Source organism: Tachysurus vachellii, chromosome 4 (genome assembly GCF_030014155.1).
Source record: "Tachysurus vachellii isolate PV-2020 chromosome 4, HZAU_Pvac_v1, whole genome shotgun sequence".
Taxonomy (NCBI): domain Eukaryota; kingdom Metazoa; phylum Chordata; class Actinopteri; order Siluriformes; family Bagridae; genus Tachysurus; species Tachysurus vachellii.
In genome coordinates, this window is record NC_083463.1 from 1,327,766 (window position 1) to 1,353,869 (window position 26,104).

General features: G+C 40.2%; 2 protein-coding genes across 2 annotated transcripts; both read left to right on the forward strand.

Annotated features, from left to right (window-relative positions):
* The first annotated feature begins 204 nt into the window (after positions 1 to 204).
* On the forward strand, positions 205 to 2,128 carry LOC132844165 (serine protease 27-like). Its single transcript, XM_060867364.1, has 7 exons — positions 205 to 333; positions 443 to 463; positions 586 to 754; positions 846 to 1,114; positions 1,267 to 1,412; positions 1,538 to 1,713; positions 1,819 to 2,128. The coding sequence occupies exons 1-7, from the start codon at positions 285 to 287 to the stop codon at positions 1,823 to 1,825; spliced, it is 837 nt and encodes a 278-aa protein (XP_060723347.1). The 5' UTR covers positions 205 to 284; the 3' UTR covers positions 1,826 to 2,128.
* A 14,825-nt stretch (positions 2,129 to 16,953) lies between these two features.
* On the forward strand, positions 16,954 to 19,060 carry LOC132843900 (serine protease 27-like). The gene is made up of 7 exons (XM_060867024.1): positions 16,954 to 17,079; positions 17,326 to 17,355; positions 17,459 to 17,630; positions 17,720 to 17,988; positions 18,363 to 18,502; positions 18,630 to 18,805; positions 18,935 to 19,060. Exons 1-7 carry the CDS (start codon positions 17,031 to 17,033, stop codon positions 18,939 to 18,941), a joined length of 843 nt encoding a protein of 280 aa, XP_060723007.1. The 5' UTR covers positions 16,954 to 17,030; the 3' UTR covers positions 18,942 to 19,060.
* Positions 19,061 to 26,104: the final 7,044 nt, after the last annotated feature.

Sequence of the window (26,104 nt, forward strand, 5' to 3'; positions counted from 1 at the left end):
GAATATATAACTATTAAATAATAAAAATAGTTTTGGATAGACAATAGGATCATGTACAGTACTGATCCGATTCTGTGTGCCACTCTGTATTCTCTGTTTATCAAATTTAATCTACATTAATTGACTGGATGTCTAGAAGGTTATGTAATTAGGGAATTCCAGCAATATAACAGGTTAAACCAGTGACACTGTCGCAGTGATACTGGGTAGATATAAGGGAACAGGAGAGAGGACAAGAACACCTGCTCACTTGAACAAACAGAGACAGAGAGCTGAAAGCAAAGATGCTGAGACTTGAGTGTGTGTTTGTGACCCTGGTCTTGTACTTAAAAGGTAAGGTATTTGCAATGATAACTCTTAGCTCATATAATTCATGTTAAATTTTCTCTAACAACAGGGTCAACCTCGTATTTTCTGACACATATTCCTTTTTTACTTTCAGGTTCCCATTCTCAACTCAGTGGTAGGTACTTCTATTTATCTCCCTCAATGTTTTCTGAAGGCATTTCTATTCCTTTCTTTTATTCAGTCAGAGCCTGATGACATTTGTTGACACTGGGACTATAACTGATGTTTTTATTTCAGAATGTGGAACTGCACCTTTTAACACCCGTATTGTGGGTGGACAGAATACCACAGATGGGTCGTGGCCATGGCAGGTTAGTTTACAGAGCCCTCTGTATAATGGCCATTTTTGTGGAGGATCACTAATCAACAAAGACTGGGTTCTGACAGCAGCCCACTGTTTCTCCAGGTACAATTTTACAGATAACACTGCACTAATATTTCTCAGAAGGTTAACTAAACAAACGACTAAACACTTATTTCTTTCTTTATCCTTTCAGCACTAGCATGTCTAGCCTGACTGTGTATTTGGGGAAACAGACTTTAAAAGGCTCTAATCCCAATCAAATTGCAAGAAGTGTTAAACAGGTGATCATTCATCCCAGCTACAACAGTGCAACTCAGGACAATGACATTGCCCTTCTGCTTCTGAAGTCCTCCGTCACCTTCACAAACTACATCAGACCAGTGTGCCTTGCAGGGCAAGGCAGCAGTTTTTCAGATGGCACCAAGTGCTGGATTACAGGCTGGGGAAGCATCGCATCTGGAGGTAACATACATACACATGCACACATACACAGGTCACATATACCAGGTCTCAAGAAAGCAGGATAAATCAGAGCATTGTTGGCTTCTTGCAGCCAAACTGGGGTATAATTTGTTACCTTTTGTAAGATATGTTGTGTATGTTTTTGTGTGTAGTGCAACTGCCATCTCCTGGTGTGCTGCAGGAGGCAATGGTGCCCACTGTCAATAAATATATTTGTGATTTTCTACTGGGATATGGATCCATTACTACAAACATGATCTGTGCTGGTTATCTCCAAGGAGGCACAGACACCTGTCAGGTACGCATAGAGTCACAGATACAACGTGAACAAATATCTGAAAAATACAATGTAGATCAACCTTATATTGTCATTCATAATAGAATTTGTTGTGGTCCCAGCAATAGTTCTCTCTCTTTTTAAAGGGGGATTCTGGAGGTCCGATGGTGACAAAGAAGGGTGCAGTCTGGATTCAGACTGGTATCACTAGCTGGGGTGAAGGCTGTGCTCAAGCCTACTCACCTGGTGTGTATACTCTGGTGTCTCAGTTCCAGACCTGGATATCCAGTGTCACCAATCAAAATCTACCTGGCTTTATCACGTAAGATATTATTTGGTCATGAACATTAAATAAGTGTACAATTCATTGATTTAAAGCAAATGACTCCCTAACACTTGTTCATAACACGTCCTTGTGTCTTGACAGATACTAACACAGTGGAACAACCGGTGGCTGTACTGATGTTTCAGGCAGAAAGAAAGCATCTTAATTTACCAATGACATTTATTATGTTATATACAATGTATAAATATTAATTATAGATGTCTATGTTTATTTATTTTTTTACAGAGATGGATCTAGAAAATTGTCAAGACATGACATTGTAATATAAGTTTGATTTTAATAATAATAAATGTTGTGATGGTACTACAGTACATTTACAGGGTATTACACATTTTTTAATATATGTTATGATGTTCAATGTTTAATTTACTGTTCATACAATTAAAGAGTATTTACCAGTGTAAACCTTTTGGTTGGTGAAACATCATTTCATGTGGCTAATACGGTGGCCGAGAAGTGCAAAACAAATTAACAAATCCGAAAACACATTAACAAATCCGAAAACACATTAACAAATCCGAAAACACTTTAACAAATCCGAAAACAAATTAACAAATTCGAAAACACATTAACAAATCCATCCATCCATCCATCCATCCATTTTCTACCGCTTATCCGGGGCCGGGTCGCGGGGGCAGCAGTCTAAGCAGGGACGCCCAGACTTCCCTCTCCCCAGACACTTCCTCCAGCTCTTCTGGGGGAATACCGAGGCTTTCCCAGGCCAGCCGAGAGACATAGTCCCTCCAGCGTGTCCTAGGTCTTCCCCGGGGCCTCCTCCCGGTTGGGCATGCCCGGAACACCTCCCCAGGGAGGCGTCCAGGAGGCATCCGGAACAGATGCCCGAGCCACCTTAGCTGACTCCTCTCGATGTGGAGGAGCAGCGGCTCTACTCGGAGCTCCTCCCAGGTGACTGAGCTCCTCACCCTGACATTAACAAATCCGAAAACAAATTAACAAATCCGAAAACAAATGACCAAATCCGAAAACAAATGAACAAATCTGAAAACACATTAACAAATCCGAAAACAAATTAACAAATCCGAAAACATAACAAGTCAGACAACCCGGAAGAGGTTGGTATAGTTTGTGATTGGAACAGCGTACCGATCATTGGACAAGACACCTGTCACTCAAGGTATACATGAAGTTCAACAGTCTGCTGCAGGGAAAAGTTGGAATGGATGGATGGAATGTATTACTGTGGATTAATTCTGTTATTTTCTTGTATTTAAACGGAGAACTTTACACATTACACATAAGTTTCCATACCTGTATATCTTGAGTGACAGGTGTCTTGTCCAATGATCGGTAAGTTTCCATTCAAAAACGATACCTATCCTTTCCGGGTTGTCTGACTTGTCCTTGTGTTTTTGGATTTGTTAATTTGTTTTGCACTTCTCGGCCACCGTATGAACTAGATGGCGAGCCACCCAGTTTGATGAGAAATCTATCGTTGTATCCAGGAGGTACGGTGGCCGAGAAGTGCAAAACAAATTAACAAATTCGAAAACACATTAACAAATCCGAAAACACATTACCAAATTCAAAAACACATTAACAAATCCGAAAACACAACGACAAGTCAGACAACCCCGAAACGGTAGGTATCGTTTTTGAATGGAAACTTACCGATCGTTGGACAAGACACCGGTCACTCAAGATATACAGGTATGGAATCTTATGTGTAATGTGTAAAGTTCTCCGTTTAAATATAAGAGACAGTTAGTATAATATAGGAGACAGTTCTCCGTTTAAATATAAGAAAATAACAGAATTAATCCACAGTAATTCATTCCGTCCATCCATCCCAACTTTTCCCTGCGGCAGACTGTTGAACTTCATGTATACCTTGAGTGACAGGTGTCTTGTCCAATGATCGGTACGTGTTCCAATTACAAACTATACCAACCTCTTCCAGGTTGTCTGAATTGTCGTTGTGTTTTCGGATTTGTTAATGTGTTTCGTGCAACGATTCAGACAACCCGGAAATGGTAGGTATAGTTTGTGAATGAAAACTTACCGATCATTGGACCAGACACCTGTCATTCAAGATATACTGTTGAATGAAAGATGTCTCGTCCGATGATCGGTAAGTTTCCATTCACAAATTATACCAACCTCTTCCGGGTTGTATGACTTGTTGTGTTTTCGGATTTGTTAATATGCATGTATAATATATAGTATAAAATAATAGTATTTAAATTTTTTCCATCATTTGATTACAAGCATGTCTAATATTTTTTCTCTCACTTTTATTTTTGCTTTCTCTATTTTCACTCTCTCTCTGTCAAGCTGTACATAGCATTCCCCAAGCTTCTAGTGTTCCCACTGTGACCAATTTTTTTTCTGGACTTGCCTGATCCATCCTGGTGCCCTTCACTCTCAAAAACCCCAGCAGTCAAATGTTACCATCATGTCCCTTTTTACTCAGATCAGCTTAGCTGCTCACTTTGATGTTCTCGTTTAGTCACTCATTAAATCATTGTGTATATAAAGTGTGCTGAAGTATAAATCACTGTATAATTCTCATTGATTTTAGAAATGTAACAGATGGTTGTGTGAAATTTTCCACAAAGATGATTATTCATGAATGGGTTATTTGATCATTTTTGGAATCCACTGATCTACACAAATTAGACAAAATACAATTTTTTGTTGATATATCACAGACATTCCTTATGATTCCTTATGATTTTGGAATAATAATTATAAAAAAAATGTTTATAAAGCAGTTTTGTTTAGTGGCAACATCTAAATAATGAAAACTATTGGTTACTCACTTTAGCTCATATCACCCCTGGTGGCATTCCTAATACAGTACAGCCTTCAAGTTACAACTTTTCCTGTAACAAAGCACTGACATTGGAGACTCCTTCCATACATGCTAAAAAACATCTCCTTAGAGTATTTTTTTCCTTAGAGTAAGCGAAGGCATAAGGAGTAGGATTAGAAGGTTTCTTTAAGGATTGGAGCATACAAATTCAAATTGAAGGGCAAAGGTGAAAAGGACAGAGGCTAAAGACCGGTAATAGAAAATTAAACAGAGCCGTAGCTGTCTCTGTTGGCTTTGGGTAATCCATTGAGCATGATAAAATGGCAGGATTTTGAAAATCGGTTGATGACCACCAGGATTGTCATGAATCTGTGGAAACTTGGCAAGACTGTGATGAAATAGATAGCCAGATGGGACCAAGGGCAATGGAAAATTGCCAGTGTTTTTAACAGGCCTGCAGGCACCTGGCGTTCTGTTTGGGAGTGCGCACATACCTGACATGCTTAGACAAAATGCTTGAGGTTGTTGTCAAGCTTGGGCCACTAGAAGGCATTCTGGTTCCATCCGCACTGTGTGTCTAATATACTAAAGTGAAAAGCTTAATCCGCTGCCAGATTAACCCCCTGGGGTGACAATTGTACAGAAATGTTCCTTCCTCCTGCATAGGCAGTAATTATTACATTTCCACAGAGCTGTCAGAGAGAATATGGAGGGCACCTTTCATCAGCTGACAGTTTTATTGCCCCAATAAAACCATAAAACCATAAAACCATAAAAGTTTATGATTGTAATTATATGTTTCCTGATAGGAAATGGATCAAAGGTCATACCTTTGATCTGACAGATGTCTGTCATGTTTTATGATATTAGGTTTAAGTTAAAAGTTCATAATAAAGTTTATGATTGTAATTATATAATGTTTCCTGATAGGAAATGGATCAAAGGTCATACCTTTGATCTGACAGATGTATGTCATGTTTTATGTTTTGTTTAACACCATTGTATCTGCTTTCAAGTAGATAGGTGACAAGTAATAAAAGTTTATGATTGTAATTATATAATGTTTCCTGATAGGAAATGGATCAAAGGTCATACCTTTGATCTGACAGATGTATGTCATGTTTTATGTTTTGTTTAACACCATTGTATCTGCTTTCAAGTAGATAGGTGACAAGTAATTAAAGTTTATGATTGTAATTATATAATGTTTCCTGATAGGAAATGGATCAAAGGTCATACCTTTGATCTGACAGATTTCTGTCATGTTTTATGATGTTAGGTTTAAGTTAAAAGTTCATAATAAAGTTAATGATTGTATTGATATATTGCTTGATTCCAAGTAGTTAAAGATCCCCCTTTTCCCTCCCAACACCCCGTCTTTCATATTGTTTAACACCATTGTATCTGCTTTCATTCAACGCTCATGTGGGCAGCGACAGTGACACCTGGAGGGGCGTGATTGGGAGGAACGGCCCCCCCGACCTGAACCCGAGTGGTGTTCTGTTATTGGACTTCTGTGCTAGTCACAGTTTGTCCATAACGAACACCATGTTCGAGCATAAGGGTGTCCATCAGTACACATGGTACCAGGACACCCTAGGTCGAAGGTCGATGATCGACTTTGTGGTTGTTTCATCTGACCTCCGGCCGTATGTCTTGGACACTCGGGTGAAGAGAGGGGCGGAGCTGTCAACTGATCACCACCTGGTGGTGAGTTGGATCCGATGGCGGGGGAGGAAGTTGGACAGACTTGGCAGACCCAAATGTACTGTGAGGGTCTGCTGGGAACGTTTGACAGAGTCTCCAGTCAGAGAGAACTTCAACTCCCACCTCCGGCAGAGCTTCAACCAGATCCAGAGGGAGGTTGGAGACATTGAGTCCGAGTGGACCATGTTCTCCACCTCCATTGTCGACGCAGCCGCTTGGAGCTGTGGTCGTAAGGTCTCCGGTGCCTGTCGTGGCGGCAATCCCCGAACCCGGTGGTGGACCCCGGAAGTAAGGGATGCCGTCAAGCTGAAGAAGGAGTCCTATCGAGCCTGGTTGGCTCGGGGGACTCCGGAGGCAGCTGATAGGTACCGGAGGGCCAAGCGAGCTTCAGCCCGGGTGGTTGTGGAGGCAAAAACTCGGGTCTGGGAGGAGTTCGGTGAGGCCATGGAGAAGGACTATCGGTTGGCCTCAAAGAAATTCTGGCAAACCGTCCGGCGCCTCAGGAGGGGGAAGCAGTGCCCTGCTCACACTGTTTACAGTGGGAGTGGGAATCTGCTGACTTCGACTGAGGACATCCTCGGACGGTGGAAGGAGTACTTCGAGGTTCTCCTCAACCCCACCGACATGTCTTCCATTGAGGAAGCAGAGGCCGAGGGCTCAGTTGTGGACTCGTCGATCCCCCAAGCTGAGGTCACTGAGGTAGTTGAGAAGCTCCTCGGTGGCAAGGCACCGGGGGTGGATGAGATCCGCCCTGAGTACCTCAAGTCTCTGGATGTTGTGGGGCTGTCTTGGTTGACACGCCTCTGCAACGTCGCATGGAGGCTGAGGACAGTGCCTCTGGACTGGCAGACTGGGGTGGTGGTCCCTCTGTTTAAGAAGGGGGACCGGAGGGTGTGTTCCAACTACAGGGGGATCACACTCCTCAGCCTCCCCGGAAAAGTCTATGCCAGGGTACTGGAGAGGAGAATTCGGCCGATAGTCGAACCTCGGATTCAGGAGGAACAATGCGGGTTTCGTCCCGGTCGTGGAACACTGGACCATCTCTGTACCGTCGCCAGGTTGCTGGAGGGTTCATGGGAGTTTGCCCAACCTGTCCACATGTGCTTTGTGGATCTGGAGAAGGCATTCGACTGTGTCCCTCGTGGTGACCTGTGGGGGGTGCTCTGGGAGTATGGGGTCCGGGGCCCTCTGCTAAGGGCTGTCTGGTCCCTATATGACCGGAGCAGGAGTTTGGTTCGCATTGCCGGCAGTAAGTCAGACTTGTTCCCGGTGCATGTTGGACTCCGGCAGGGCTGCCCTTTGTCACCGGTCCTGTTCATTATCTATATGGACAGGATTTCTAGGCGCAGTCGGGGGCCGGAGGGAGTCCGGTTTGGGGACCACAGGATTTCGTCTATGCTTTTTGCAGATGATGTTGTCCTGTTGGCTTCCTCAAATCAGGACCTTCAGCGTGCACTGGGACGGTTTGCAGTCGAGTGTGAAGCGGCGGGGATGAGAATCAGCACCTCCAAGTCCGAGGCCATGGTTCTCAACCGGAAAAGGGTGGCTTGCCCCCTTCAGGTTGGTGGAGAGCTCCTGCCTCAAGTGGAGGAGTTTAAGTATCTTGGGGTCTGGGGAGAGGGAAGTCTGGGCGTCCCTGCTTAGGCTGCTGCCCCCGCGACCCGGCCCCGGATAAGCGGTAGAAAATGGATGGCTGGATGGATGGTATCTGCTTTCAAGTAGATAGGTGACAAGTAATAAAAGTTTATGATTGTAATTATATAATGTTTCCTGATAGGAAATGGATCAAGGGTCATACCTTTGATCTGACAGATGTATGTCATGTTTTATGTTTTGTTTAACACCATTGTATCTGCTTTCAAGTAGATAGGTGACAAGTAATTAAAGTTTATGATTGTAATTATATAATGTTTCCTGATAGGAAATGGATCAAAGGTCATACCTTTGATCTGACAGATGTCTGTCATGTTTTATGATGTTAGGTTTAAGTTAAAAGTTCATAATAAAGTTAATGATTGTATTGATATATTGCTTGATTCCAAGTAGTTAAAGATCCCCCTTTTCCCTCCCAAAACCCGTCTTTCATATTGTTTAACACCATTGTATCTGCTTTCAAGTAGATAGGTGACAAGTAATAAAAGTTTATGATTGTAATTATATAATGTTTCCTGATAGGAAATGGATCAAAGGTCATACCTTTGATCTGACAGATGTCTGTCATGTTTTATGTTTTGTTTAACACCATTGTATCTGCTTTCAAGTAGATAGGAGACAAGTACTTTAAACTCTGGTTTGATCCGGGATGGTTTGTGGAGCCCCCTTCCCACCATCTTTCATATTGTTTAACACCATTGTGTCCGCTTTCAAGTAGATAGGTGACAAGTAATTAAAACAAATCCATATGTTTTTTAAAAAAAAGGGTTGGTTTTATGACCCCCCTCAGATGAAACAGTGTTGTAAAACAGGACCATGTCTTTGTTCCGAATGAGATTGGAGACAAGTACTTAAAACTCATGTTTGATCCGGGGATGGTTTGTGGATCCCCCTTTTCCCTCCCACCACTCCGTCTTTCGAGTAGATAGGTGACAAGTAATTAAAACAAGTTAGCCAATGGGAGGCTATCTATAACATCACACAAACGCACACGCCCCCCTGAGCAAACGCGCATTAGCAAAAACGCGCACACGCCCCCCTGAGCAAACGTGCATGAGCAAAAACGCGCCCACGCCCCCTGAGCAAACGCGCATGAGCAAAACCACGCACACTCCCCCTGAGCAAATGCGCATGAGCAAAAACGTGCACACGCCCCCCCTGAGCAAACGCAGCCCTCCAGGGATCTTAGATTTGTGTTTTCAATTGATTGTTTTATCACATATTATTAAAATAAAATGTTATGTGTTTTATTTTAGACAACTGTATTGAGATTATTTCCTAGCTGAATTCGTAAGAGTAAAACTAAACCTTGATTACAAGTGAATCTTTCAAAGCACCTCCCACCACCAGCACCACCCACGGAGAAAATATCAACATTCAAGACGTTCAAGACGTTCTAGGGAATTCTTACATCTTAGGGATAGAATAAAGAATTGTTAAGAACTTTTTTTACATTAGACATGGCACAGAAGCGCTCGAATAATTCTCCCACTTCAGAAGCTAAAAAATTAGAATTGAAAATAATCCTACATCCCATGATTTCTGCTTTGGTGAAACCTCGACTTTTTCAAGTAGTCAGTACTGTAAATCCAAATGCTCAAAATAATTAAATAGATTGAGTAGTGTCAACTTAATTTTATAAAACTATTCAACTAACTTAAGTATTTTAAGTTTCTAGTACTTTTTTCACTTTTTGATTTTATTAAACTAATTTCTTTTTCTTTTTATTAACTTAAACTATTAAGTATGTGACACATAAGAGTATAATTTCATCGTACTTATTTCTGTTACCTCTGGGATCAATTATGCACAAATTTGGGGTGTCTTATCACTGCTATGCGGACGACACAACTTTATGTACCTATTAAACGCAAAGATAACTCGGTATACAAGAGATTGGAGGCTTGCCTGCAAGAACTCAAATTATGGCTTACAAATAATTTTATGATACTTAACGATGACAAAACACAAATCATTCAATTTGGGTCAAAAGAGAACCCAGATGAAGTTTCTATTAACCTTGGTACTCTTACTCCTTACTTCTGATGTTAAAGATCTAGGATTTTGGCCTTAAATTAGACAAACAAATCAACACTATAGTTAGTACCAGCTTCTTTCACATTCACAGGTTAGCTAAAGTCAAAACTTTCTTAAGCAGGAAACATTTTGAAACAGTTATCCACACTTTTATCTGTGGATGTGGGGATGTGGTAGCTCAGTGGTTAAGGCGTTCGACTACTGATCTGAATGTCATTGGTTCGAATCCCAGGTCCACCAAGTTGCCACTGCAGGGCCCCTGAGCAAGGCCCTTAACCCTCAATTGCTCAGGTGTATAAACTGAAATAAAAATGTAAGTCACTCTGGATAAGAGTGTCTGCTAAATGCTGTAAATGTAAATGTATCTCAACTCGACTTGACTACTGTAATTCTTTGTACTCTGGGTTACCTCTCTCTTCCATCTCTCGTCTCCAAATGGTTCAAAATGTGGCAGCCCGTCTACTCACAGGTAGTCGCAAACAAGACCATATTACACCAATCTTACGTTCTTTGCACTGGCTGCCAGTTCGATACCGTATCGAAATACAAGATTCTGCTATTCGTCTACAAAGCTCTCAATAATGTAGCTCCCAAATATTTATCTGATTTGATTGTTATGTACAATCATTCAAGATCACTTAGATCCAAAAATGGCCATCTTTTACTGGTACCATGACCCGTCTGCAACACAGGGGAGACCGATCTTTCGCAGTAGCGGGGCCCTAAGATGTGGAATAGCTTGCCACCACCAGTCGGAACTGCTTCTACTTTTGCTGAATTTAAATCCATGTTAAAAACACACCTCTTTTCCCGTGCTTTTAATTGTTGGTAACACATGTTCTTTTATATTTATGTTCTTTCTTTTTTCCTTTTCTTTTATCTCTATGTACAGTACTTTGGCCAGCTCAGGCGGATTTTAAATGCACTTTATAAATAAAATTTAATTGAATTGAATTGAAATTGTTGTTTCAACATTAGAATTTCAAAAGTTTTTTGAGATATTGAGGTAAAATTTCCATAGTAAACAATTACACCGGTTTAATCTAAACAAAACTTTATAGACACTGTTCATCCGTGTATTCACAGTTCATAGATGTGTCTAAAGGAATAATTAAACAATGATAATGAACAACCCATGTGGTAATGCTGTCACTATGCAAAGTGAAGTGCGTGTTACAAAAGCAATAGATTATTTTTCAAGACATTTGGCAGTTTTTTTTAGCTCAAACCTCCGTAAATGAGCTTGTAACGTACACCAACGCTACATGTGACATTTAAAAACAACAAAAGCAATCTTTACTAGTATAAAACTAATATTAACTGGTACGGACAAAAACGAAATAAAATTGAAAAGATACTTTTTCTAATGTGTTACCGCATTTGGTGCCCTTTGATATACAGTTATAGGAGAGTGAGAAAGCAAGTGCAATTGCAGAAATATGTAGGAAAACAACTATACAATTTAATATGCTTTAAAACTAAGTTGGCAAAGTAATGTAGAACTATATTGTGGTCAAGTTCTGACAGAATGATTTTGAGCACATCTGAGAATGTCTGTTCAGAATCTAAAGTATAAAGCAGTGCTCTCTGGTATAAGTCCAGAACTACTACCATATTCCTACTTGATATTGAACCACTAACACTACGCCAATGATGTAGTACCCGCCTTATATTGTTATAACATAAAACATTAATATACAATTATCTATCTCTACACATCGTATGAAACAAACACATTACTATGAAAACAGTATTAGTTGTATTCCAGGGTCATGATTTTATAACTTTATAGTAATTAACTTTGTGTTAAGCATAAAGAATTCTAAGAACCTATAAAGAACCTACCCCCTCATTAGAAAGATGATGCAGACCACATTTGCCCTGCGACGACAGACCATTATGAACCGGTGAAAGAGCTAATGGAACTCTGGCCTGCTCTTAAAATGGAGTCTGAGGTAATGTGTAGTAACACTTTTTCTGTTATTTGTTTGCTGATAACAAAGTTGGGTTTATTACTTTACATAGGGCTCTTTTCTGCTCAGTGGGATGGAAGTAGATTTACCAAATTCATTATAAATATGGTTGTGTTTTCTCTCATGTCTTTTTTTTTAAATGTACAGTATGTGTATGCAGAGTTCCAATGGATTACAAACCAGAACCTGTCCCAACACATTTTACTCAGTGCTTGATCGACATCTTCCTCGATTGATGACCTTGTGTAGACAGAAGGCATCCAGAACCGGAAAGACAGCAGATTATTTGGTTAAAATCTTAAAAATCCAAGATGAACAGGTAAAGAGTAATAAACAGTAAAGAGTTGCACTGTTCAAATACACGTTATGCATTTTATTGGTAGAATTTTGTATTGGAAGAGGAAAGTTTCTAATGAGTCCAAACACCACATTTTGTCTCTGGTTTTTGTTTGACTCTGTTAAAGATGCTTTAAAGTTATTTTTTCAATATATGTTTGGACTTTTTTTTTAAAAAAAATTACAGTTCAGTTATGTACAGTTTTATTTTTATTGTTATAGGAATTTAATGACATACACACCAAGCGTACCACTGTTCTTCATGCCCTTCCTGTGTATCTATGTGAGGAAGTCTCTAGGTTTTTCAGGACCTGCACAGTGAGTGTTTAAACAGTTCATATTAATACAAACTTGTTTTTTCATTTACCCTCCTGTTCAGACTCCAACCATATAGTTTGTGTGATTTAAAAAAAATGATCTTTTTATTTTTTTTTAACCTCCGTTTTAAACACTCATGTGTAGTCTGTTCTGAAAATCATAGTACCAAAATGTCCAGATATGTACACAAATGCTGTACATACATTTTTGCTGTAGTTGAGTGTGGTTTCCTTTTGTGAAAATAATGACTTTTTTTTGCACGTTTTTGCTCATGCGCGTTTGCTCAGGGGGAGTGTGCGCGGTTTTGCTCATGCGCGTTTGCTCAGGGGGCGTGGGCGCGTTTTTGCTCATGCACGTTTGCTCAGGGGGGCGTGTGCGTTTGTGTGATGTTATAGATAGCCTCCCATTGGCTAACTTGTTTTACTTACTTGTCACCTATCTACTTGAAAGACGGAGTGGTGGGAGGGAAAAGGGGGATCCACAAACCATCCCCGGATCAAACATGAGTTTTAAGTACTTGTCTCCTATCTCATTCGGAACAAAGACATGGTCCTGTTTTACAACACTGTTTCATCTGAGGGGGGTCATAAAACCAACCCTTTTTTTAAAGTACATATGGATTTGTTTTAATTACTTGTCACCTATCTACTTGAAAGCAGACACAATGGTGTTAAACAATATGAAAGATGGTGGGAAGGAAAAGGGGGCTCCACAAACCATCCCGGATCAAACCAGAGTTTAAAGTACTTGTCTCCTATCTACTTGAAAGCAGATACAATGGTGTTAAACAAAACATGAAACATGACAGACATCTGTCAGATCAAAGGTATGACCTTTGATCCATTTCCTATCAGGAAACATTATATAATTACAATCATAAACTTTTATTACTTGTCACCTATCTACTTGAAAGCAGATACAATGGTGTTAAACAAAACATAAAACATGACAGACATCTGTCAGATCAAAGGTATGACCTTTGATCCATTTCCTATCAGGAAACATATAATTACAATCATAAACTTTATTTTGAACTTTTAACTTAAACCTAACATCATAAAACATGACAGACATCTGTCAGATCAAAGGTATGACCTTTGATCCATTTCCTATCAGGAAACATTATATAATTACAATCATAAACTTTTATTACTTGTCACCTATCTACTTGAAAGCAGATACAATGGTGTTAAACAAAACATAAAACATGACAGACATCTGTCAGATCAAAGGTATGACCTTTGATCCATTTCCTATCAGGAAACATATAATTACAATCATAAACTTTATTATGAACTTTTAACTTAAACCTAACATCATAAAACATGACAGACATCTGTCAGATCAAAGGTATGACCTTTGATCCATTTCCTATCAGGAAACATATAATTACAATCATAAACTTTTATTGTTTTATGGAGTATTACATGGTTTTGTATAAACATAACATATAAAATGACCTCAATTCTCTCTGTTCAAAAACCTTGGATCCATTATGCAGGTAAAACACTTAGTAATCCTCACACTATATATGAACTTTTAATTTGCCTTGAGTAAGAAGTGAATTGTCAGATCAATGTATGCCTTTGATCATTCCATCGGTAACAATCTTAATTCACCGTCATTAATTTTTTAATCTTTAACTTTAAACCTAACATATAAAATTGAAGACTAGTCAGAAGGTGCTCTTGACAGTTTATAGAACATTAACACCACCTAAACATTTATATGTTTAGTAATCAAAAATGTACATAAAGGTTGCTCATCTTCTTCTTTTCAACTGTCAGACCCTATACAGACCCTGGGCGGAACTGATTGCTGTTGTGTTGTGGCATAATGATGTATTTTTAAACTTTATCGAGAACATTCTAACTCTTAATTTCACACAGGATGTCAACAAAAGTCCGTGTAAAGGCTCTAGTTTATTTTCTAACAAAGTGTAATTGAAGTTGATTGCCATTTTTTCGTTATTCAAAATATAAAAACTTGCTATTTTTTCTGTTCATCTGTATCAGATGTCGATGGTGCAAGAGTACAGAGAAAACTAGCATTAATTCAACATCACAGAATGTCACTGTAGGCTTAGGTTTGCAAAAGTTGTGATTTTTAAACTTTAATTACCTTTTTTTTTCTTTCTTTAGCATCTATAAGAAACACAGATAACAGAGATAATAGGAAATGATCATTGAATCCTTATTAATTTCCATTCTAGACAACAAAGAAAAAGAGTTGATCAATCTTTTATTCATGATAGGTTGATCTCTTTATATAGTATATATGAATAAGTATTTTAATATATGTATAAGTATTATAACTATTGTGTAGTGAAAAAAAAATATTTTTCAAATGTTATAGTGCAAGAATAACGGTCCCATTGGCTTCATTGTAGTCACTTGTGTCATATTTAGTGAAAAATAAAACCAAAGGAAATAAATACAGTAACATAAAACTTCCTTGGTAGCTTCTTTTTCAGGGAACATGCGGTCACACACATGCTCAGCTCACTGCTATAGAAAGACACATTCAGACACACTCACGATTAGAAAGGTAATCAGCTAATCCTGAACACCACTGTCCTACTCAAGACTCCCATAAAACCATGGCTCCACCTGTCACAGAACACCCATCGCTGACCAGGAAGCTGCTCAGAGGTGACTGAATGCTCCAGCAAGTAGTACCAGAGAGTGAAGATCACTCACTTGTTGTCCACACACTTAGATTCCCACACTGAGAGCTTCTGACTGATGGAGACCTCCATGCTGACCAAATGGATGGAACAGATGGAACAAAAAAGCATTTTGGAACATTATATGGATTTATTTTTTTCAGAACCACAACATATACACAGACATATTGTTTTTGTTCATTATTATTATTATTATTATTATTATTATTATTATTATTATTATTATTATTATTATAAACAAAAAATTGGCCATGACAGGGTGCAATCTCCAGTCATATTTTCTTTTTAATAGTCATATATTCTGATTATTTCATTTTTTATCCCCGTGTTTTCTGTGAAAGTGTTCATGCCCTGGAATTCCAGTCATTAATACCCTGTGTTTAAACTGGAAATGCAGTAACTAGTATATTAATAGCTGCAGTATTACAAAGGTTAATTTATGAAGAAATTAATAAATTAAAATTAAAGGAAGAGGTCTAAAAAATTATTCTTTGAAACCAGGGGACTGTACACCGTGTTTAAATAGATCAGTCAAACCAGTCTGACTTCATTCAGTGTAAATCATCAGTCATTTGGTCTGTAATGGATATCATTGCTCTGCTTTACTGGAAGATTTTCAACCTGTTTTCAACTAGGTCATTTACCAAATCGCACCCACTAGCTGAGTATTTCCTATCATGTGAAATTTAACGACAGCTATGTTAAGCAGGTCTCTATATATTTTTAATGTTATGATGCTGGCTAGAAAACGCTTAGAGGAAAGTGCTAACTGCCCTTAGATGCCCATGACTGGATAGTGTAGTTATAATTGACATGAGTCAATTGGCTTAGTGGTTAGCACGTTCGCCTCACACCTCCAGGGTCGGGGTTCGATTCCCGCCTCCACCTTGTGTGTGTGGAGTTTGCATGTTCTCCCCGTGCCTCGGGGGTTTCCTCCGGGTACTCTGGTTTCCTCCCCCGGTCCAAAGACATGCATGGTAGGTTGATTGGCATCTCTGGAAAATTGTCCCTAGTGTGTGATTGCGTGAGTGAATGAGAGTGTGTGTGTGTGCCCTGCGACGGGTTGGCACTCCGTCCAGGGTGTATCCTGCCTTGATGCCTGATGACGCCTGAGATAGGCACAGGCTCCCTGTGACCCGAGGTAGTTCGGATAAGCGGTAGAAAATGAATGAATGAATGAATAATCTTTTACTCTTTTAATATTTTAGTCTGTCTTTATAACACTGTACAGCACAACACTCACTTTAATAATCTCTGACTTTCCTGCCACCATCAATCTATTCCTTTTTAATGTTAGTGTTGCTTTTGATATAGTAAATATTTCTACTATATTTCTTCATCTTTTCTACCCATGTGATGATTTATCGAGTGTCACCCAAAAGATGAACGGTTCCCTTTTAAGGTCTCATTGTCAGGACTCTTCTTGAACATTCTCTGCCGGAACATAAAGGACTGCTTTGTGATAACATCTGTTGTTAAAGTTGTTAGCATTATGGAAATAAAATTAAAGTAAGACTTGACACTGTACTGTATTCAGCAGTAGGTGTTGAACTGTGTACAGTTCAGGTGTGTTCATGGTTTAATCTCATTCCATATAGTTCCTGCTTGTTTTGATTTGTTAAGCACATGGAATTTATGATATGAAGATAATAGCTTGTAACCTGACTAAACTGGAAATCTGGACAATTTGTGACGTAGAAAGTATGACAAACTGCACAGAGGGAAGTCTGGCTAGATATAACAGCATGTTAAGAGAAAAGAACAACACTTGCTGCCTTGTATTGGCAGACACAGAGGGCTGAATGGAAAGATGCTGAAAATTCAGTGTGTGGTCCTGGTCCTAGTCTTTTACTTTCAAGGTAAGGTACTTATTTTAGATTGTTTGCTTGAATAAAGGATGTTAGAGTATAAAAAGTTTACAACAGAACTGACCTTGTGTGTCCTATTAATAGGACTAGGAGTTTATCAGTTATCTGATCAGCAGTGTATTAAATATTTTATAGATTTTATAGTGACATTGTATTTAAACATTGTATTTTCTCATAACTTCAGAGTCAAAATAGCATTTTGTAATACATGTTTTATGTAATCTTCTCACTCTACAGGTTCCTTTTCCCAGCTCAGTGGTACAGTAGGTACTTCACTTAATCTTAATTTACATTGATTTTAGTTCTGTTCTGTTTAAGCAGTATAAAGAAACATATACAAGAATTTGTAAGAGTTTCTCCTTTTTCACAGTATGTGGTCGTGCACCATTCAACACACGTGTTGCGGGTGCTGAGAATGCTTTAGAAGGGGAGTGGCCATGGCAAGTTAGTCTACAGAGGACTGGTAAACAAGGTGGCCACTTCTGTGGAGGATCCCTGATCAACAAAGACTGGGTCCTGACCGCAGCTCAATGTTTATCCAGGTAAATTTCACTCACATTTCTGCATGTCACCCTGTAATGACACTACTCAGAGATCTAAGATCTGAAGATATACTGAAATTCTTTTTCAGTAAAGAAAATTCTAAGGTGACCGTGCATTTGGGGATACAGCATTTCAGTGGCTTCAATCCCAATCAGATTTCCCGACGCGTTAAAAATGTGGTCCTTCACCCTAACTACAACAGCACAACCAAAAACAATGACATTGCACTTGTGCGTCTGGATGCTTCTGTCAACTTTACGGACTACATCAGTCCAGTGTGCCTGGCTGGACAAGGCAGCACTTTTCCTGATGGCATCATAGGCTGGATCACAGGCTGGGGAAACATTAACACTACAGGTAAAAGAATAGACAGATCCATGGAGAACCATAAGAGTAACACTCCAAACTCATTTAAACAACTGACCGTTAGTCTCAATCCTGGAGGTAGTGTATCCACGTTATGTCAGATTGTGTTACTTTATATGTTACTCATTGTGAAGTACATTAAGTTTCTGTGCTGCTACCAGTATTTTACACTGCTCTACTTTAAATTAACCCCTCTCAAGGAATAGTTTTGGACTTACTTTAATCCCAGACTTACAATTAAACTGGTGCAAATAGCCTCTAAAACTAGGTTTGGGAATCAGATGATGGGGAAACAGAGATATATGAGTATGAGCTTTTATACCTTTTTAATAGATAGTAATGGTTGTGTGATGGTTTGTGTTTAGCGCCTTTGCCTGGAGTGCTGCAGGAGGCAATGGTGCCCATTGATAATGCATACATTTGTGATTTACTACTGAGTCCTGGATTAATTACTGCAAACATGATCTGTGCTGGTTATCTACAAGGAGGCCCAGACACCTGTCAGGTAGACTCAGCATCACAGAGGAAATATTAACAAATCTAAATAACACAAACAAAATAAACTTTCTAGTGTGAACATCTAATAGACAAAACACAGAGGTTACAACAAAACGTATTTTCTCCCTTGAAAGGCAGATTTTGGAGGTCCGATGGTGACTAAGCTTGGTGCAGCCTGGATTCAGTTTGGTATCACTAGCTGGGGTAGGGCCTGTACTCAACATAACTCACCCCATGTGTTTACTCTGGTGTCCCAGTTCCAGATATGGATATCCAGCATTATCCAGGAAGACCTTCCTGGATTTGTAAAGTAAGACATTATTTGGAAGTTATTTAAATGTTTAAACATTATTCAGTATATAAAAAAATAGCATTGATTGATTGGCATTAACAACAATTCACTAACTCTTGTTTGTAATGTGTCCTTGTTTCTTGGCAGGTACTAACACAATGCAAAGCCTGTTCTTATGTTCTGTTTTTGTGGAAGGTTCTCTTGGCTGCTCCATGAGCTGTTTAAATTAAACAATAACAATTTTCATTTTATATGAGATGTTTGTTTTTATATTCAATATTCAATATATTCAATATATTCAATATACTGTATATTCAAGCAGTTATTACAAAACTGCTTGAATATAACAACTATATACCTTTGATATATAGTTGTTATATTCAAGCAGTTTTGTAATAACCAAATACATTTTTTTCAATGTAATTATTGATGTCTTTGATGTCTTTATTTCAGTTCTGGACTGTTTCTGAACAGTTTGAGATAAATTATATTTTGCCTCAAGCATATACATTAATATATGTATTTTTGTAAAATGTAAGTTTTTATTGCAATAAAGGTGTAATTGAGATTGTGGATTGAGACCTTGTCGTTCTGTAATTACATGTGTACTAGGAGCTAGGTGATGAAATGAACTTCCTTGACACTTTTTCATTGTAACTTTTAGCAAATGTTTTAAACTCATGGTATCTTAAGTATATAACTTAGTGAGCCAGCATTAATGTATTCAATGTTAGAGATTTAAGCACTTATGTACGTCACTCTAGATAAGGGCGTCTGCCAAATGCTGTAAATGTAAATGTAAGTAATGTGACATATGCATCATGTGACATATGCATCATGAGCTCCATCATCAGTAAAGATTAGTGATAATGTTCTAGAAGCAGCCATGCAAGCACATTCCATGACACCACAACCCCAATGTTTCACAAATGAGATTATATGTTTTAGAACATGAGCAAATCCTTCCTTTCTTCACACTTTGTTCTTTTCATCACTTAAAGGTTCATCTTAGTTAAACAACCTTCATGGATCATCTCTGTACTTACAGTATTTGTGAATTCCAAATTGTCCTTTCTGCTGGTTTACATATTGTGATATAGCCTCTATATTTCTGTTCTCTAAATATTCTTTTGATCACTTGAAAAATGTGTGTTCAAACAAAAGGTGTAATGTTTTACGTTGTTCAAAACATCTATCATCTCAACCCAAATGTTTTCAGTATAGAACAAAACCAAACAATTTTATTGCTATCCCTATACTTTTGGAGGGAACTCTGTATGTCTACTAATAGACTAGACCACTACTTAGCATCATTAGCCACTGACAGGACACCAAATCTCAATGATCCTTTAGAGTTACACCATTTAAAAATTATGTTTTAGCTGAATAGCCGTAAATGTCTTTTAGTGCTAATCAATAATAATAAATACATAACATTTTAGCTGATGTCAATCAAATTCATTCAAGTAACATTCTTGATAGAATTTCTCATTCAGATTATACCCAAGTGTTCTTAATTTACAAGACTCCACCTCTTTTTGTTTAAAAACACTAAAGGGAACTTTATATCTAAAAATGGTAGATGGATATTAATGAGTGTACTACCAGCATCTCAAATGGGAGGACTGTGAAAGAGATTTGAGTTACTTCTTCTGCCAAAGAAGATTCTAAGTGCAATTTTCTCTCTACATAAACAAAACACAGAACAGAGGAAAGTCAAGGCTGGTGTTAACATGACAAAAAGGAGCCGACTGTAACTGAGTGGCAGTTTAATTTTCATGAGTTGATGGTATTAATATTTCTTGTGATAATTCTATAGACCTTTCAGAACCTGAAACAGCTTCAAAGAAATCTGTATCACATTTCGAATCTGGAGTTCAAAGGTTGCGTGTAATCATTAGCCACACCTTGGGCCAACAATATTCTTATATCTTTGTTTAAAGGCATGTTGTCTGATGAGTGAGTTTGAATAGAACAATTTACTATAAGCTCTATCTATTTACACCAAGCTGATCACTACAACAGGAAGGTCTGAACAGAGGAAGAGGTAAAGTGTGGTCCACAAACAATCTGATCCTTTGACGTCCGTCCATAGTAGGTCAGGCTTTTAGGATTTACCATGAATATCTATAATCTATTCTGTATGTTTTACTATATAACCATGCATATATCTACATTAATATATCCTTATATTCTTAACATGCCTTCACCACTGCACCTCCTGTACATCAGTTATCCATTCCATAGCATCACTAGATCACCACTATAGTTGTATATATTTAGCCGTAATTTATTGTAAATATGCCACATATGTACCTCAGGTTGGATGTTAACTGCATTTCATAGACTTTGTACATGTATTTTGCACAATGGCAATAAAGTTGAATCTAGTCTAATGTAGATTCCTCTTTTGATTGATGGAATCCCATAGAAAAGTTAAAAGACAAGCTTTCTTTTCTACTTACAATTTTTCATCTAGAATTAAACTGTACCCCTCCTCGAACCGCCACCTTATTGTGGTGGAGGGGTTTGCGTGCCTGAATGATCCTAGGAGCTATGTTGTCTGGGGCTTTCTGCCCCTGGTAGGGTCTCCCAAGGCAAACAGGTCCTGGGTGACAGGCCAGACCAAGAGCGGTTCAAATACCCCTTATGAGTAATTTAATAACAAGGTCCGTGACGTCGCCCGGTATGGCGCAACCGGGGCCCCACTCTGGAGCCAGGCCCGGGGTTGGGGCTCGCATGCGAGCGCCTGGTGGCCGGGTCTTACCCCACGGGGCCTGGCCGGGCTCAGCCCGAAGGAGCGACGTGGGGCCGATCTCCTGTGGGCCCACCACCTGCAGGAGGGACCGTAAGGGGCTGGTGGAATGTGGATTGGGTGGCAGTCGAAGGCGGGGGCCTCGGCGACCCAATCCCCGGACACGGAATCTGGCTCTAGGGACATGGAATGTCACCTCGCTGGGGGGAAAGGAGCCTGAGCTGGTGCGGGAGGTTGAGAGATACCGACTAGAGATAGTTGGGCTTGCCTCCACGCACAGCTTGGGCTCTGGAACCCAACTCCTTGAGAGAGGCTGGACTCTCTACTACTCTGGAGTTGCCCGCCGGGAGAGGCGGTGGGCTGGTGTGGGCTTGCTCATAGCCCCCAAGCTCAGCAACCATGTGTTGGAGTTCACCCCGGTGAACGAGAGGGTCGTTTCCCTGCGCCTGATAAGGCGTAAGCATAAGGGTGTCCATCAGTACACATGGCACCAGGACACCCTAGGTCGGAGGTCGATGATCGACTTTGTGGTTGTTTCATCTGACCTCCGGCCATATGTCTTGGACACTTGGAGCTGTCAACTGATCACCACCTGGTGGTGAGTTGGATCCGATGGCGGGGGAGGAAGTTGGACAGACTTGGTGGTTGCGGAGGCAAACACTCGGGTCTGGGAGGAGTTCGGTGAGGCCATGGAGAAGGACTATCAGTTGGCCTCGAAGAAATTCTGGCAAACCGTCCGGCGCCTCAGGAGGGGGAAGCAGTGCCCTGCTCACACTGTTTACAGTGGGAGTGGGAATCTGCTGACTTCAACTGGGGACATCCTCGGACAGTGGAAGGAGTACTTCAAGGTTCTCCTCAACCCCACCGACATGTCTTCCATTGAGGAAGCAGAGGCCGAGGGCTCAGTTGTGGACTCGTCGATCCCCCAAGCTGAGGTCACTGAGGTAGTTGAGAAGCTCCTCAGTGGCAAGGCACCGGGGGTGGATGAGATCCGCCCTGAGTACCTCAAGTCTCTGGATGTTGTGGGGCTGTCTTGGTTGACACGCCTCTGCAACGTCGCATGGAGGCTGGGGACAGTGCCTCTGGACTGGCAGACTGGGGTGGTGGTCCCTCTGTTTAAAAAGGGGGACCGGAGGGTGTGTTCCAACTACAGGGGATCACACTCCTCAGCCTCCCCAGAAAAGTCTATGCCAGTGTACTGGAGAGGAGAATTCGGCCGATAGTCGAACCTCGGATTCAGGAGGAACAATGCGGGTTTCGTCCCGGTCGTGGAACACTGGACCATCTCTATACCCTCGCCAGGTTGCTGGAGGGTTCATGGGAGTTTGCCCAACCAGTTCACATGTGCTTTGTGGATCTGGAGAAGGCATTCGACTGTGTCCCTCGTTTTAACCTGTGGGGGGTGCTCTGGGAGTATGGGGTCTGGGGCCCTCTGCTAAGGGCTGTCTGGTCCCTATATGACCGGAGCAGGAGTTTGGTTCGCATTGCCGGCAGTAAGTCAGACTTGTTCCCGGTGCATGTTGGACTCCAGCAGGGCTGCCCTTTGTCACCGGTCCTGTTCCTTATCTATATGGACAGGATTTCTAGGCCCAGTCGGGGGCCGGAGGGAGTCTGGTTTGGGGACCACAGGATTTCGTCTATGCTTTTTGCAGATGATGTTGTCCTGTTGGCTTCCTCAAATCAGGACCTCCAGCATGCACTGGGACGGTTTGCAGCCGAGTGTGAAGCGGCGGGGATGAGAATCAGCACCTCCAAGTCCGAGGCCATGGTTCTCAACTGGAAAAGGGTGGCTTGCCCCCTTCAGGTTGGTGGAGAGCTCCTGCCTCAAGTGGAGGAGTTTAAGTATCTTGGGGTCTTGTTCACGAGTGAGGGAAGGATGGAGCGGGAGATCGACAGGCGGATCGGTGCATCTTCTGCAGTGATGCGGTCGATATACCGGTCTGTTGTAGTGAAAAAAGAGCTGAGCCGCAAGGCGAAGCTCTCTATTTACCAGTCGATCTACGTTCCTACCCTCACCTATGGTCATGAGCTTTGGGTCATGACCGAAAGGACAAGATCCCGGATACAGGCAGCCAAAATGAGTTTCCTCTGCAGGGTGGCTGGGCGCTCCCTTAGAGACAGGGTGAGGAGCTTGGTCACCCGGGAGGAGCTCAGAGTAGAACCGCTGCTCCTCCACATCGAGAGGAGTCAGCTAAGGTGGCTCGGGCATCTGTTCCGGATGCCTCCTGGACGCCTCCCTGGGGAGGTGTTCCGGGCATGTCCAAACGGGAGGAGGCCCCGGGGAAGACCTAGGACACGCTGGAGGGACTATGTCTCTCGGCTGGCCTGGGAACGCCTCGGTATTCCCCCGGAAGATCTGGAGGAAGTGTCTGGGGAGAGGGAAGTCTGGGTGTCCCTGCTTAGACTGCTGCCCCCGCGACCCGGCCCCGGATAAGGGGTGGAAAATGGATGGATGGATGGATGGAATTAAACTGTATATATAGATGCATCATTCTTCATGCACATGACAATAAACTTGAGCTAGTGCTACACTGAACTGTTTTCAAAATAAGATGCAAAATAGACCCTTGTTATAGTTAAGGAAGTACTACTTTTAAAAAATTATACATACGTTTTCTGTTTATTTCCTTGTCACATACCTGGAATGCTGGTCATGAAGATAATTACATGTTATGAGTATATTCTGAATATATACAGCATAAATTTTAATTCCAGGTTAAAGAGAAAAAGGTCCAGTGATGTAACAGTCCAGACCAGCAACATATTTAGTTTCAGGAAAGTTGGGTAGATATATGCAGTGTTGAGAAGTGACTCAGCTCATGAAGGGTTGATGCACAGACAACCACACCTTGGATAGGATTAATGAAGAAAACGATTTATCTCCCTTTAACAAACGCTGAATGAGAACAAATTAGTATACACAGCAACATTGCAAATTTCTCATTCCCCTATGAACATCCACCATGCTTATGCTCAAAAAATCATGCATAAGATTTGAAAGTGTACAAAAACAGTATAAAATGTTTTTAAATTTTCAAATTAAACATGAACAATAAATACATGAATTGCATGTGTGGACTAATCACACCCATACGCACCTAGTAGCTTCCCACAAACAAAAATCAAAGTTAACAACTGAATAGCTGAAGTAAAACATACCTTTAACAAACACAGATTGGGGACAAATTAGTATACACAGCAGCAATGCAAATTTCTTGTTCCCTGCGCGAGCACCACGTGCGGAAAAAAGGGGAAAAAATAGAAGAGTACAATGTTAAGTGCTGTTTCAGTCAAAATTTACTAAACAAATGCATACTTCAAATGCTACAAGTCTATATAACATTGTGAAAAACAAAATTTGACAGAAACCTGATATTAACTGGAGCATACAGTATCTGACAGAAGTGAGTACATCCCTCACATTTTTAAAAATATTTTATTATACCTTTTCAAGCGACAGCACAGAAGAAATGACACTGTGCAACAATGTAAAGTGAGTGTTCAGCTTGTTTAACAGTGTAAATTTGCTGTCCCCTCAAAATAACTCATCACACAGCCATTAATGTCTAAACCGCTGTCCACAAAAGTGAGTACACCCATAAGTGAAAATGAATCTGGAGGTAAAATACATGCATGCACAAATGCATTGGTCTATACATGCACAATTAAAACATTTATAGTGTAATTATTATGCAAAATTCCATCAGAAGTGTTGTATTTGCGTCTGGGTTTGTATGTATTGTAAGGATTATGAAAAAGTATGGGGAGAATCCAACTACTCCAGAACATGCTACTAGACATTTGTTTGGGTTGAGCAGAAAGGTTTGAACAGCTGATGCTCAGAAACCTGAAAAAGGGATATAGGTGGGTTCAGGCAAGCCGGGTTAAAATTGATTACATTTTTAAGTTATTTGATATGTGTGTGTAGTGCAACTGCCAACTCTATGTGGTCTTTGAGGACAATAATCTCCTCATCAATACAAGATTTTTCAGACTGTAGGATGGGTTCCCCTTGAGTTTGGTTCTTCCTTCCATTCAAGGGAGTTTTTCCTTGCCACTGCTGCCTGAGTCACCTCAGACTTGCTCATTGCGGATAAATACATACACATTTAAATATATCTAATATTAATCTTAAATTTTGTATTATATTAATCTTTATATTACTCTTTATAATAACCTTTTGTTCTATGTTTATGTTCTGTAAAGCTGGTTTGAGACAATGTCAATTGTAAAAAGTGCTATACAAATAAATTTTAATTGAATTGAATAGTGTGCTGCAGGAGGCAATGGTGCCCACTGTCAATAAATATCTTTGTGATATTCTACTGTGATTTGGCTCCATTACCACAAACATTATCTGTGCTGGTTATCTCCAAGGAGGAAGAGAGACCTGCCAGGTACACACAAAGTCACAGATACAACATGAACAAATGTATATTATTAATAATAATAATAATAATAATAATAATAATAATAATAATAATAATACAAACTTTATCTACTTTCTAGTGTAAACACATTAGAATTATGCATGGGTATTTACAAAGAAGGGTGCAGTCTGG

What these genes read in the sequence shown, in the direction of transcription:
- LOC132844165 (XM_060867364.1), top strand. Translation starts at nt 285, where the DNA reads ATGCTGAGACTTGAGTGTGTGTTTGTGACCCTGGTCTTGTACTTAAAA. An exon ending in GCAGCCCACTGTTTCTCCAG is followed by an intron (nt 755 to 845) that starts GTACAATTTTAC and finishes TTATCCTTTCAG; the next exon opens with CACTAGCATGTCTAGCCTGA. An exon ending in GAGGCACAGACACCTGTCAG is followed by an intron (nt 1,413 to 1,537) that starts GTACGCATAGAG and finishes CTCTTTTTAAAG; the next exon opens with GGGGATTCTGGAGGTCCGAT.
- LOC132843900 (XM_060867024.1), top strand. Translation starts at nt 17,031, where the DNA reads ATGCTGAAAATTCAGTGTGTGGTCCTGGTCCTAGTCTTTTACTTTCAA. An exon ending in CCTAGTCTTTTACTTTCAAG is followed by an intron (nt 17,080 to 17,325) that starts GTAAGGTACTTA and finishes CTCACTCTACAG; the next exon opens with GTTCCTTTTCCCAGCTCAGT. An exon ending in GAGGCCCAGACACCTGTCAG is followed by an intron (nt 18,503 to 18,629) that starts GTAGACTCAGCA and finishes CTCCCTTGAAAG; the next exon opens with GCAGATTTTGGAGGTCCGAT.